Here is a 13672-nt window from a genome sequence, read left to right as displayed (position 1 = left end):
AAAACTGAACTTATGTACTTATACATATATGTCAAGGTCACTTCTCCCGAAACGACGGTAAACTGACCATCAAACCAGGTATCGATAGATTCGTTATTTTTCCGTCTTCATGTTTGGCTATTTTACATAACTCTCTGATTTTAATTAGCGGAAAAATCAATTAATAACTATTAATTGCGATGGTTAGATTTCGACATAAAACCCCTATTTTTCGAAGGCTTTCTTCCATTCAAATTATTATTCAGTGCTTCATTTCAACTTTCCATAACAATGCTTTCATTAAAATTTGTTGCGTGAAGAAAATCATTGAGAAGAAAGATATGTTGCCATTTTTTTCTAGAATATGAAGAAATAAAATTCATGCTTTTGTTTTGAGACTTTTCCTGTAATCGGGGGATTTAAAATGTTTCCCTTTTGGTTATTTTTCCGCAATTTGCCGCAATATTTTACTGATTTTTTTTTTTTTTGTTCAAGCCTAATTGTTGAGCACGCGTCACTTGACATAACTTTTATTTTCGAGGTAGACCGTGCAAAGTCGGGCGACGCAGCTAGTTTTTTTCTTTAAAAGTTTTTTTTTTCGTTCCTAGTTAAGAAACAATCCACATTCTCAAGAATCTTCGACACACGTCGCTGCCGTCGTGCTGATTTCCTACCGAGTTTACAGGTACAAATTATGTAACTGTATACAGGTACAAATTATGCAACTGGATGACACTTAAAGCATCTACGTTTTAGGCTTTCGTTGAACTAAAGGAAGTGTGAAATTAATGATACTGCTAAGTCAATATTGAAATCAGAATCATAGCAAGGGTTTTATTTCAAGGTATTGCTTGATATTTTTAGAGGAACGAACAAGAATTCATTTTGTAGGAGTGAAATATACGAAAACGGTAAAGAATGGACCTAAACAACAATGATCAGTTCAAAAAAAAAAAAAAAAAAAAAATTTGAATTTTGTCATCTTGAATTCAAATTATGTTTTTCGCAATCACGAGTGTGTGTGTATATGTAAGCGTGTGTGTTTGTGTGTGGTGGGTATGTGTGTGTGTGTAGGCGTGTGTGTTTGTGTCTGTGTGCAGGCATGAGTGTGTGGGTAGTTGTGTGTATGTGTTTGTGTATGTGTGTAGGTGTATATATGTATATGTGTGTAGGTGCGTGTATGTATGCGTGTAAGTGTAGGATATTGACGAAACCTGGAGACGGTTTTTGCTAGAGGTGCAGCATCGTGAGGACCCGATCGACGGTGATGCTGTGGAGGGTGGCGGTGGGAAAAATGATAGGACATCAAAAACAGTCAAATGAAAGCAATAAGCAATCGTGATTGCTCAAAAAAAAAAAAAAAAAAAAAAGAGGCCCCCTATGGATGAAGTAAAATGTAGCAAGAAATAAAGAAATATTTACTATTTTTCCTCTTTTACATTTTGCTTGTTTGAAATTTTATATTTAAAAAAAGTTTTAAAAAAACATTCAAATACAATAGTTAAAAAAATCGCATTGATATTTTTCCTCTCCAATTTCCCACGACGCAAAATTTTTATCTAGAATACAAAGCGTGAAAATATGCTTGAGCAGTTTTTAAAGAGTTTTTCCGATTTTCAATGAGTTAAATTAATGCCGTAGAGGCGTTAAAATTATCTCTGATCATGAATGACTAGTCAAATTCACACAAAAATTGTTTTTTTTTTCTTAAAGAAATAAAACTGGAAAGTTTAAAGAGCTGTTTGCAAGCAACTAATTTGCATACAAGTTTTAGAATTTTTTTTATTGCTTATTTTTTTCAAAGCACTACAAATATAAATAAAATCATTAAAGTACAGCTAAATGCATTTGTTAATAGCCGCAATTAACTAATTATGATCTGGAAATAAGTTAGGCGTTATAGAAAAATACTGGACCTCAATACGCTCTCGCTAATAAGCATTTTCAATCAAATACAGGACTCATCGTTGCTGTGCAAAACAGTGAAGACATAATTGCATTTAATTCTCATTTGTTTAGTTGCATATTTGTGAAGGAAGTGGTTTTGCCCCTTTTAAAAAAAGCTGCCAACACTTTTTCTCTTAACTATTTCATCATTTGACTCTACAATATCGAGTATGAATTTAACATTAATATAAAATATTTCCCATACTAAGAAACATTTTCAATGCTTTAAAAAAATTGACTTGTTCATACGGCCAATTGATTTGATGTTATTACGTACAATACATTATCTTGCTGCGTGGACCTTCAACCGAGCTGGGAAAGAAATAATATGGCCCATGTCTCCTAACTCGCATTTTAATAATCTATTTAAATAAAACAAAGAATATATGTGTATAAGTATGTTCCCTATACAAATCCGCAGTTTACATCGCATCTCAACCAAATTTGGCAGGAGGTACTTGAGCACCCGAAAAGGGACGTAGGCGGGTTTCCAAACTAAAAAGAAACGTATTGAACCGTTCGAATTTTAATTTTAGATTCCCAAAATGGCTTTAAATGGCTCTTTCTACCCGAAATAATTGTCCTATGGGTTCAATTGGAGTCTCATACGAAAGCCCGCGAAAAATACATCTTTATGCTTTAAAATCACCAGGAGAAAAGTTACAGTCGGACCCCTGTTTAACGAAACTCTATTTAACAAATTTCGCGATTTAGCGAATTTTTCTTTTTCCCCGAGTAAAATGAAGATAAAAACCTCTATTTAACGAATAATAAGCCCCCAAATTAACGAATTATTTTAACAGCCGAAAAAAAAAATTGTTTTGTTAGATTGATTTTGGAAATACTGGATTGTTTTCCAAATGATATATAACATCTTATCCGAAGCAGAAAAACCTTTTTTGAAATCAGTTAATTTTGACAGGCGGGAGGAGAGGGGGGGGGGGGGGGCAACCAATGAATAGTGATTATGATCCAGAAAGCGAAGATGGAACTGCCCTGTTACTTTTTCTAATGCTTCACATGGCCTGGAAACTGTAAAATCTCATGCAGCAGGCTGTAAATGACACAGTATTTTGTTTCTCTCCATAGAGTTGAACGATAACTTTTTCGAGTCAATTATCTATGATTTCGTTAAATCGAGGTCCGACTGTATAAACATTTTTCAGTAAGGAAAAATCAATTTTAAATTGGAAATTTATCGGCTGCCGCCTAGCTCAGTTTTAATTAGCGTGAATAAAATCATTGAGAAGAAAGATCGATTTCCATTTTTTTCTCGACTGCAAACAAATAAAATTCTTGCGTTTGTTTTGAGGCTTTTCCTGTAATCGGGGGATTTAAAATCTTTCCTTTTCGGTTATTTTTCCGCCATCTGTCGGGAAGTTTTGCTTTTTTTTTGTTGTTGTTGTTCAAGCCTGATTGTTGAACATGCGTCACTTGACGCATCTTTGATTTTCGAGGCAGACCGTGCAAAGCTGGGAGACCCAGCTAGTTTGAAATAAAGGAAAATTTCCTGTTGTTTCTTATAGTATTTAAAAAAAATCATTAAAAAATAAATAAAAATAAAATATTGAAACTCAATACTTTGGTTAATGTCTTTGCGAATCATGGGAAAACGGATTTCAGTATCTCTTTCTATACAAGCTCAAATTCCAGCAGTATTTCAGATATGGTTTAAAGTGAAACCTTACAACTGAACTGGAAAGCAATTAATCACTTTTACTCAACCATTGTACCACGTGCATTCGCTTTACCAACTGCAATTAAAATTGATCAAAAATTAATGTTACTGTAAGCATTTGCCGACAGCTCGGTTACGGTATTCGCCTTTATTTTGCGATCATCAATCTGGTATATCTACACTGATGACCCTCGAACAATGGTGAAACTGCAGGCAGTCATTGGATGTCGTAACCGGGCTGTCGATATAAGATTGTAGTTCTGTAGTATTTACTGTGTTGGCATTTCTTTAGATACGTGTTTCTTTGCAGTGGTATTTCCATGGATCATGAAATATTTACGAATCAGCATCTTCCCTCCAAAAGGAATAAATTTCTTCAAAAATGTAACTTTGGAAATTATACAAGAACGGAAGAGAACAGGAAAGGTATTTCCTATTTACTAAGTCTGATTTAATGTTTATTTACATCACAATTTGTTACTCATTTTCTATGAACTTCTTTCTTATTCTCCAAAGTGATATTTAATAGTACTTGTCATTCTTAGTCATCCTTAAGTGATATTGTTTCACCGGGACTTCACATTTATTGATCACAGGTTCGTGCTATTTGCGGAAAATTGTCTAAAGGGTTACCCATAAATGATGTCACATTTTGTTACAATACTTTACCCCCTCTTTTCTTTACCACACTTCGCATTACCCCCTCCCCCCTCTTGTACATGTCACGCTATATCACAAAAGCATGTTTTCGTTAAAAAACTGAGTGATGTATTATTTCTGTGGCTCCCTTGATCCCTTTAGTCATAGCCATAATTTCACGACTCCACTCCTCCTTCAAAGCGTTACATCACTTGCAGACGATCATGGGGGGGGGGGGGGGGGGGTACCAGCGTATCGTTTTACTGATTGTATTTTGACTTGAAAATATTTGGCTATTTTACATTTCATGGAGCTTTTTTATTTGTTAAAGCACATTTTTTTGGATCAAAATAATGTACAAACTCCGATAACAATAATAGTAAAAAGAAAACAAAAATGATCATTTTAATAAAAATCTGCTTTTGGCTACAGTGTGGTTTTTTGATAAGTAAACCATTATATCTTCAGACTGCGAGGACAACGCAGTTTTCGCTTGGAAAAAGGGCATTTTTAACCTCGAAACATATGTAGTTGAATGTGGGGCAAAGTGAAAAAGTTAAGACGACTAAGCTTTTTCAAAACGAACAAATTGAAAATTTGTCTTGAAAATCACAGTACATAAAGAACATTATATTTTATAATAAAACTTATCATTTTCTATTTTTGGCAATTAAATTGTGCTTTCAAAAAAAAAAAAAAAAAAGTGGAAATTTTTCACATGTGTTTTTTATGGGTCTAAGTAAAAATATTTTTCGCATGAAAGATTTTCTACTCGACTGTTCTATTCTTTCTATCTGAAAGATATTTTTGAACAAACTAATGAGCAAATACTAGGGTAACTGAATAAATGAAAGCATAATGAAACAGTGAACTAATAGAAAAATAAGGTAATTATTACACGACGAAAAATAAATAAGTGAACAAAATAGTGAATAAATAAGAAAATAAGTGAATGAATGAATAAAGAGAGAGAAAGAGAGAGTGAATTATTAAATAAAGGAATGTAAACAAATTAATTGATAAATGAATACGTAAGTGATTATGTAAATGATTGAATGAATAAACGAAATGAACTATTTCAATTTGCCCATTCTACTTTGCTCCACATTTGACTAGTTGTAAAACATATTAGAAATACAAATTAGCTAAATATTAACTAAATAAATACTGCACTGAATATTAGAAGGTCCAAATTAATGTCTAAAATGTTAATAAGAACAACTTTATCATTTGATCATATCAAAATAATTTTTGACTTTCAATAAAGTATTACAATTTGAGTATCCATTTTTGAAAACTGCCCGTATTATATATGCTTTAATCTTCGGCGGTTATTTTTTTTCTTGACTGGAATAACCTAATACATATGTAACTTCTTGTTAAATATTACTAGGTAAGTTGTGCAAAAAAGCGAAGTAAATATTTAACCATTTCATTTTGCCCCGCTTTTTCACTTTGCCCCACATTCCCCTACTTTATAATGATGTTCTTTCCTCATTCATGACTATTTTGCAACTATATGATGGATCAAATCATAAACTTGATTTCTACCAAGTAATACAAAACATTTTGTTTAAAAGAGCAAGAACTAAAAATTAAACATTATGAAAAGTTATAATCATTATAAATCATTAATTAAATCTTTCTTATAGAACTGCAGGGAAAGTGATATAAATATTAACAGAATTGTGGTTTTGAGATTGCATTTAATTATAAAAACGATACGAATGCTTTTTTTAATTTAGAAACGAAACGACTTTTTGCAACTTTTGATGGATACTGCAGATGAAGTACAAGAACAAGAGCAACAAGACAACGAGAAAGAGGATTTGACAGAAAATTATGGCAAAGATGATACAAATCATCAAGTGTTCAAGAGTGTTAGTAAGAAATGTAAGTTCTTTGTTTTCCCTTTTGTTCCCAATCATGGCTACACATTTCAGAAACAGCTTACTTTAAAAAAAAAATATCGTAAAGACAAAAACTGAATTTGTTCTGGACAAAAAAAGAGTGAGACCCCCCCCCCCAAAAAAAAAACATTAGTAAACGTCGTACAAAATCTTGTACAGACGTACACGTCATATCTCATGTTCATGGATAATTCCAGCGGGACAATGCATCACCCCCACTCTTCTCGAGTTGCTGCAGAGTGACTGCAGGTACACTCTTCTGACTTTAAATACTTCCACTGCTCACCTAAATCTTTTAACATGAACATTATTGCTTATATCTGGGAATCCTTGCGATGTGCTGTTAAGGAGAGATGTCATCTAAAACCCTGAATCGTAGAATAAGTACCGACACGCCAGTCATCTTGGGGTTAACGTTGCTTTCTTCCTTTGCTTTGGTGAAGTAGCATGTTTTGCTTCTTGGTTATGGTTTCTTATTAACCCCATATTAACCCCCAATCAAAAAGCTCCACAATCAAGAAGCAAAACACGCTACTTCATTATAGCAGACATAGGAAGAAAGTGGCATTTAGCCTCAAGATGGCGGACGTGTCGCAACTTAAGTTTTAAGCTACGATTTAGGGCTTTAATCTCACCACCACTTCGTACTAAGATGGACCTGTAGATTTCTCTGCAAGATTCATGGTGTAAATTAGCTCCAGCTGTACACCCGACGGTAGTCAAGTCCATGTCACGTCGCGTCGTGTTAGGGCCCTTCTGCTCTCTCGTGGACCCGCAACACGAAAAAGGGAGCTATCCCAGTTATTTTGGCACTTCATTGTAAATGTAAATAATATGCCTTAGGTAACAGGAAATAACCAAAGTAGTGAAATATACATATTAAGGCAAACACGTGTTTCGGGGCTTCATGGAACCCATTTTTCAATCAAAAATTGTTAGCTTTTAGCTGTAAAGACAAAATTTATTTAAATTTATCAATATGCCTTTTTTTCCGTGAATGCATTCTTAACACTTCAAAGATTACAAAAGTGAGACATCGTTTTGCATTTTTACCGCCATTGGCGGAAAATAATATACATAAAACAACCCATTCATATTTTGGCTGTTTTTCTTAAAATTACCCTTAAAAATTGGATCTTTGATCTACCACTGACGGGTGCGAATGTTTTGCACGGATCAGCTATTTATATTTAATAGATAATTGGACTTTATCAGGTGTTTAGCAGAATATTTAATGAATGCGTTCATACTATACATGCGTAGCTGCTCAATTATTTTTGAACATTCAATAGCATAAATGATTTTATTTACTATAGGGGCCCCTAAAATTTGAGAACTTGGTCTCGGAGAAGCCCTGCTCTTTTTTATTTATATTTTTATCTGAAGTGTTCATCATAAAATTTAGTCTGAAATAAGATATATTATTTATTTCAGCTCTCTCTTACAATGAGTTAATAGCGCAGTGCATTATATTCTTCTTGGCTGGGTATGACACCACAGCTTCTACTTTATCTTTTGCCAGCTACTTATTGGCTCTTAATCCAGATGTACAGGAAAAACTGATTGCTGAGCTGGATGGAGCTTTAAAAGCCTCAAATGTGAGTAATTTAATTATGTCTCAGTTAAATGTATGAACAAAAATGGAATAGAAACACGTTTAGCAGTGAACAACGTATAAAGGAACAAATTAAAAGGAAAACTGCATACGGGCCATTCCACCGTCAGGTGCAAGACAATCCAACTCGATAATTTCACCATCATTCTCATATAAATAATAACCAATGATCAAATAAACCGCAAGTTTCAACAATGAAACTCGCTCCATGGCATGATAATTAGATAATATGTTTTGGTAATGTTTATCATGCGGGGAAAGGCTTCACTGCGACAAGGCTGAACTCGATTTGGTAACTTAAATGTTTTACTGGTAAGACAGCCATTTTAGGGGAATGAAGAATCAAAAAAGTGGTTAAAAACTAAGGCTATCCACTAGAGTTTAGGGTTAATCTACTAGAGTTAGGATTAAAATTTCAACTGTCAAAATATCACCAAACAGGCAATGGCTTCGTTGAAATGTAGAAGAGTAGAGCGACTACATCACCCGTCATACCTTGACGGGCGACTTTCCAGTTTTGTTATAGATCTTAATATTTTAACTAAACTGGAGTAAGCACATTTTTTAATTTTTACATTTGGTACAATGATACTCTTGACTCAGTATTACTATTTTTATTAAATAATTTTGTTACTTAAAATTTAATTTATTTGCACGCATCAAGTGCGGGACATGCAAATTCAACCTCTTGCAGTCTGCCGTATGCATTACTAATATTTTTGTTCTATTAATATAGCAATGCAGAAACACATTGTAGGTTTTGAAAGCTAAGGTTCCAACTAGGGTTTCCAATCCCACGTCAATTTCAGTCCCACGAGATTTTGGGATTGTAAAGAGCTAGTCCCGCGGTATCCCGGTATCCCACGGGATTGACTTTATTCTTCTAAAAATAGAAAAAGTTGTGCTTTTTAGGAAGAACTGCTTTTGTTACTTGAATTAGTAGTTTTTTTGAATTCCGTACATCAATTGAAGAGCACTACAAAGTCAAGTTCCACTTAGTAATTTTTGTTTGGTACGCAATGCATCTTAACGAAATATCGCTAGTACAGGATTAGAAAGGATTTTTGCTCAAAAAATAATGCGCTTGACAAAAACATGTGCTGTGACTCCACTTTTGCAAAAGAACCCCCATTATCTTCATCATCTTCTGAAATACATTTTTCTATTCTTTTGCTTAGTTTTTTCCCAAGAACTGCAAATTTCGGATAAAAACGATGGCTATGTATGTTTTGTTGTATTCAGTTTAACTTACATTAAAAATAGCATTGTTGTTTCATAAGCGTTGGTCATTGAATCAGTGAATTTGGTTCATTACTGCAAGGGGTGAGTGCTACTTGGTTTCACCGAGTCGTAAGATCAGTAAAAGTTTTTCGATAATTTCGCTAATTTTACCTCTCACTTTGAAGAGACATTCAAAAACTTGTGCAGCTTAACTTACTGCACTGTCATGCGAGTCATCCTATGTTTCATCCAAGTTTCTGTCGCCTCTTTTAGAGTCGTGCCGAATATATAAATAATGGCAGGTTTTACATTGCTTTCTTCTTTTTAGAAAAATATTGTGTACTTTAAGATAAAGGTTTTGAGTGCATTCCTTACGCTTACAGAAGTTTTCCAATATTGCACTGAGGATACCCCAGCGGGTTTTGCAGTCTCTATTTTTTCTAAAGCGTAATTTTCTGGAATTTAAATTTTAGTGATGGTTTTCGAAAATGTTTTTAAATTATACGCATTTTCTCAATTGCTGAACGTATGAAAACAATATCCTCCGAATCAGAATACCAATTCAATTTCAGAAAAATAAGTTCAATTTTTATTGTGTCCTTAATGGTAAATCCGCCGTTCATCATATGAGACACAAAGTTTTTCTTGCTCTTCTTGCAGATATAAGAGGAAAGTTTTTCAAACTTCAGATGATGATTGTGAAAATAGTCATTTTATGAGCGGAAAAAGTTGGAAAAAGTTTACATGTAAAAAAATTGCGGGAGTGAAAATCCTGCGGGATTTGGCTCTTAATCCCGCTAAATATCATACGGGATCCCGCGGGATTTGGGATCGGAATTTCGCGATTGGAAACCCTAGTTTCAACGCAAAGGAAATATAGTTCATTTGTTGAGAAATAATAATTTAAACAGATGAAAAAAATTATGTAAGGTAAAACACCAGTCGTGGCCAGTGCTTCAATAGTGGCCACTTAAAGTTTACTTATAAATTTGAAGAAAGAAATAAACAATAATGGTGTGATTTTTTGTTGGTACTTAACGCAACTATTATATTGAATCAATTTTATTTATCAGTTATTTGAATTTAAAGTAAGTAGTGTAAATTCTTCGAATGGGAAAATGTCAGATGACCACTACTGAAATTTAGATTTTGGAGTAGCGACTATTTTATCAAATTTGAGGTTTGGGAAAAAATTGAGAAAAATTAAACAAATTGAAATTCCGGCATTTTTAGAAATTGGGACGATTTTGGAAGAGTTGGGCAAAAATACGCTCATTGAGTACCAAGATGGGCAATTAAAATTGTAGATCCACAGTTAAAAATCTACTTCACTGTGGTCACTACTAGTGCGTTTTAAACAATGAAGTGGTCACTACTGAAGCACTGGTCTCTACTGGTGTTTATCTTATATGGCCATTCCACTGAAAATGGTCATTTTCTACCGCACGTAACGGTTAATAAACTTCATAAAAGGAAATAATTTTAAAGGGTATAGTGCAGGTGCTAAAGGGAGTTGGAGTATGAAAATGTGAGGACCGCATTCTGTAAATTGTTTTGAACTCAGAAAAGCTTGCAGATTACGATTTTGGATGTTGCCAGGAGGCTTGTTGATCCATTATTTTTTTTATACCTCGCTGTCTTAGGTACTAAGTAAATGAATAGAGCAAACTCATCTGAACCAATTTAAAGATTGTTCTAGTTACAATGTCCCGTTGTTTCTTAAAATTTAAGATATTTAAAGCTAGATAATTTAAAATGAAACGAAAAATAAAAATTAAAAGAATAATTTCAGTTCAAAAAATATTTAATACCAAAAATCAAATTTTTACATAGGTCGTCAAAAGCAAAATATAAAAATCAATCTTTTTTATTTTGACAATCATTATTGATGCAGTTGCAAAGCGAAATACAAATACAATTTAATATAATTTTTTTACAAGAACCAGCCTTTGTTTGACAGTTGGATGAACATTTACAGGGCTGAATCAACAATTCCGGTAATGGTCGCTTTGGCTGTTGCCGTGGGTACAGTTTACCACTTCTTCTTTCGTAGTCAAATAAGGTATAAGGGTCATTCTTCAGAAAACGTAACTTTTGAACGCAAATATTTTTTAATTTCGAAACCTTTTGTTTTCTTTTTTTTTAGTTCTTACATGAAAGTGTTATCTACTAGAAGTTACCATAAACAATGGCCCAGCTAAGTTCCAATTATTTTACTCATAAATAAAAATTTTTTAAAAAATGCCTTGTTCATAGAACTAAAAAAAAAGGAAAAAACCTTTAATGTTTAAAACTTGAGGCCAATTTAATATCAAAGTAGTAATTTTGTTATTGCAAAGCAAAAATTGTATTAAACTGTATAATTGAATTGAACAATCACATATTTTAATGATTTTGTGGGAACATAATATTAAGCTCTTTTAATTAAAGTACGGCTTAATTAGTAGTTTCAAATGTATGTTAAAAAATAGTATTTAGTAAATTTGAGGACATACTGGCAATTTATAATTTTGGCAGAATGCCTATTGCTGATGTATTTCACCTCCATCATTTATTTTCACCTCAGAAATAATAACATTGATAAGATCAGTCACAGAGGTGAGATTGATGGAGGTGAGGAATTTGCCATTAATATAGGTCTAATAGATACATTTTTCGGGGAAAAAATGTTTTTCTTCCTTGTTAAAATCTGCACATGTTAAAAATATGAAAACATGCTCAGTTCTTTTTTTTACATTAATTTACATCCCTGAAATTCAAGTTCGCGAAGGTGAAAAGTCTGAATAACCATATTAAGTTTTTGAAGCAAAATCTATCTTTTTGTTTTCCGACAAAAATCTCACAACTTCAACTTATGACTAAAAGTAAGCAAGGGGGATGCAAGGGGGATCCCTTGTATCATGGAAAATAAAATTTGATGTCATTACTGCCACATGTTAATGAGGAATGGCATTTTGTGTTTAGGTCCCGGAGGTGAAAATTTATTGTGTGACATGACTTCTTGTCCTACTTAAACGAACTAAAACACAATATTAAAAAATTAAATATACTTTAACAATTAGTATTTGTGACACTTGTGAAAGGAAAAATAAATAAATAAGTTTATACTTTTAATTAAACAAGTTATTAAGCAACATAAACAGTCACACAAGGTGTGTGTCATGCCACGGAGGTGAGAATTCACATGTTGTGAACCAAAAATATACTAAAATAAAAATTATTATTAAAAAAATGTTGGCAGGTTTAAATAGATATATTTTTGATGAAATTAAAAATCATTGTTAAATAAATTGTTCCTTAAAGTTTTTACTGTAAAAGGCGTGTGACAGAAAAGTTACACTTTTTGAAGAATGACCCATGATCAATAGGCTAGAGTAGTGTTTTGGCAGCATTTATCCAAACATATGTTTATTGTAAAGCTCTTAATAAATGTAAATGTAAAGCATCTGATCTGCAAATCATTTTTAATAAATTTTAACGGAAACCGATATTTTGCGTACTTAATTTATGCCGAAGCCAGTTTTTTTTTTTTTCGAGAAAAGATAAGTGCTAACAGTTTCTAATTCAGTTAATTGTTCGACACTAAGATCTGGATTTCTTAAATGTCGTAGAGCTTTTTGTACAAAATCCAACAATGCAACTTTTAAACCTTGTTTCTTTTCCTCCCCCCCTTATTACAAAAATAAATTCTCAAGATGAAAATATCTGTGTCAGCGCTAATTATTATAATATGGGTAGTTATGGTTTTTGCAGCGTGAAATATACGACAAAACATTCTAGGATCGGCTTGTAAATGGTTGGAATTCAGGTCAGGTACTTCATAAAATAAAGAGCCTTGTAATTAAAAACATTTTGATGGATCATCAAATCCTCCACATATATGTAACTCGCAATCTTGATTTATTTGTGCATATCTCGAGCAGCAATACCGAGAAATTGAACGAGCTGTAACTTATTTTCAGTGCTGGAAAAGAAACTATTGCAATTGCTTGGGACTTTTGTATTATCATTTGAAATTATAACATTTTTAACTTTTTTGACTCTTACTCTGTAAATCTGGCTGTAAGCATTTGATCGAAAGATCACCATACAATAAGTAGCCATGCATATAAATATATGATGAAAAATAGGGCTGCTTATTCTAAACCCTTCATGGGTTTTTTAATTTTCAAAAGTGATAAAAAAATAGTTTTTTATCGCAAAATTTGACCTTGAAAAAGTTGGTATTTTTTTAAATATGAAATTTATTGATACCATATATGTAAAGATCTTTTTCTTAGCTTTCCAATGAGCTATATTTGAGCTCAAAAGCTTTGATAGAAAAAAAGTTATTGTCCATAAAACAAAGCATCAAAATGCCCTATTTTTGCTGTTGCAAACAACAAAAATGGCCAATATATCAAAGGGTAAATTTTTTAAAAATAAAAAATTAATTTTTTTGAGGTCTAGAAAATGAAAGGAGCTCACGTGCAAATTTTCATCAAAATCAAAAATGGTGATGCAACAACTTTTTTGAAAATTTGTTGGTTTAAAATGGAATGACCCACATACCTGTCAAATACTATGTCAACTCGTTTTACATTTGGCTGCAAAAAAAAGTGGATTCTTTTGAAGAATGCGTTACCAAAGTCGCCAAAAGTGTTGAAATTTTTTAATGAAATTCGGTGAACAAATGTCATACCA

The 13672-nt window shown here is 32.7% G+C and overlaps 1 protein-coding gene across 1 annotated transcript in view; it reads left to right on the top strand.

The window, feature by feature from the left end:
* The window catches only part of LOC129223079 (uncharacterized), a 162589-nt gene that overhangs the window by 26766 nt on the left and 122151 nt on the right, over positions 1 to 13672 (top strand). The window contains exons 8-10 of the mRNA XM_054857645.1: positions 3915 to 4030; positions 5989 to 6136; positions 7588 to 7751. Coding sequence (XP_054713620.1) covers positions 3915 to 4030; positions 5989 to 6136; positions 7588 to 7751 — 428 coding nt within the window. The remainder of the gene's footprint in view (positions 1 to 3914; positions 4031 to 5988; positions 6137 to 7587; positions 7752 to 13672) is intronic.

The sequence above is a fragment of the Uloborus diversus genome, chromosome 5 (assembly GCF_026930045.1).
Source record: "Uloborus diversus isolate 005 chromosome 5, Udiv.v.3.1, whole genome shotgun sequence".
Taxonomy (NCBI): domain Eukaryota; kingdom Metazoa; phylum Arthropoda; class Arachnida; order Araneae; family Uloboridae; genus Uloborus; species Uloborus diversus.
This window is presented reverse-complemented; position numbering and strand designations above follow the sequence as displayed.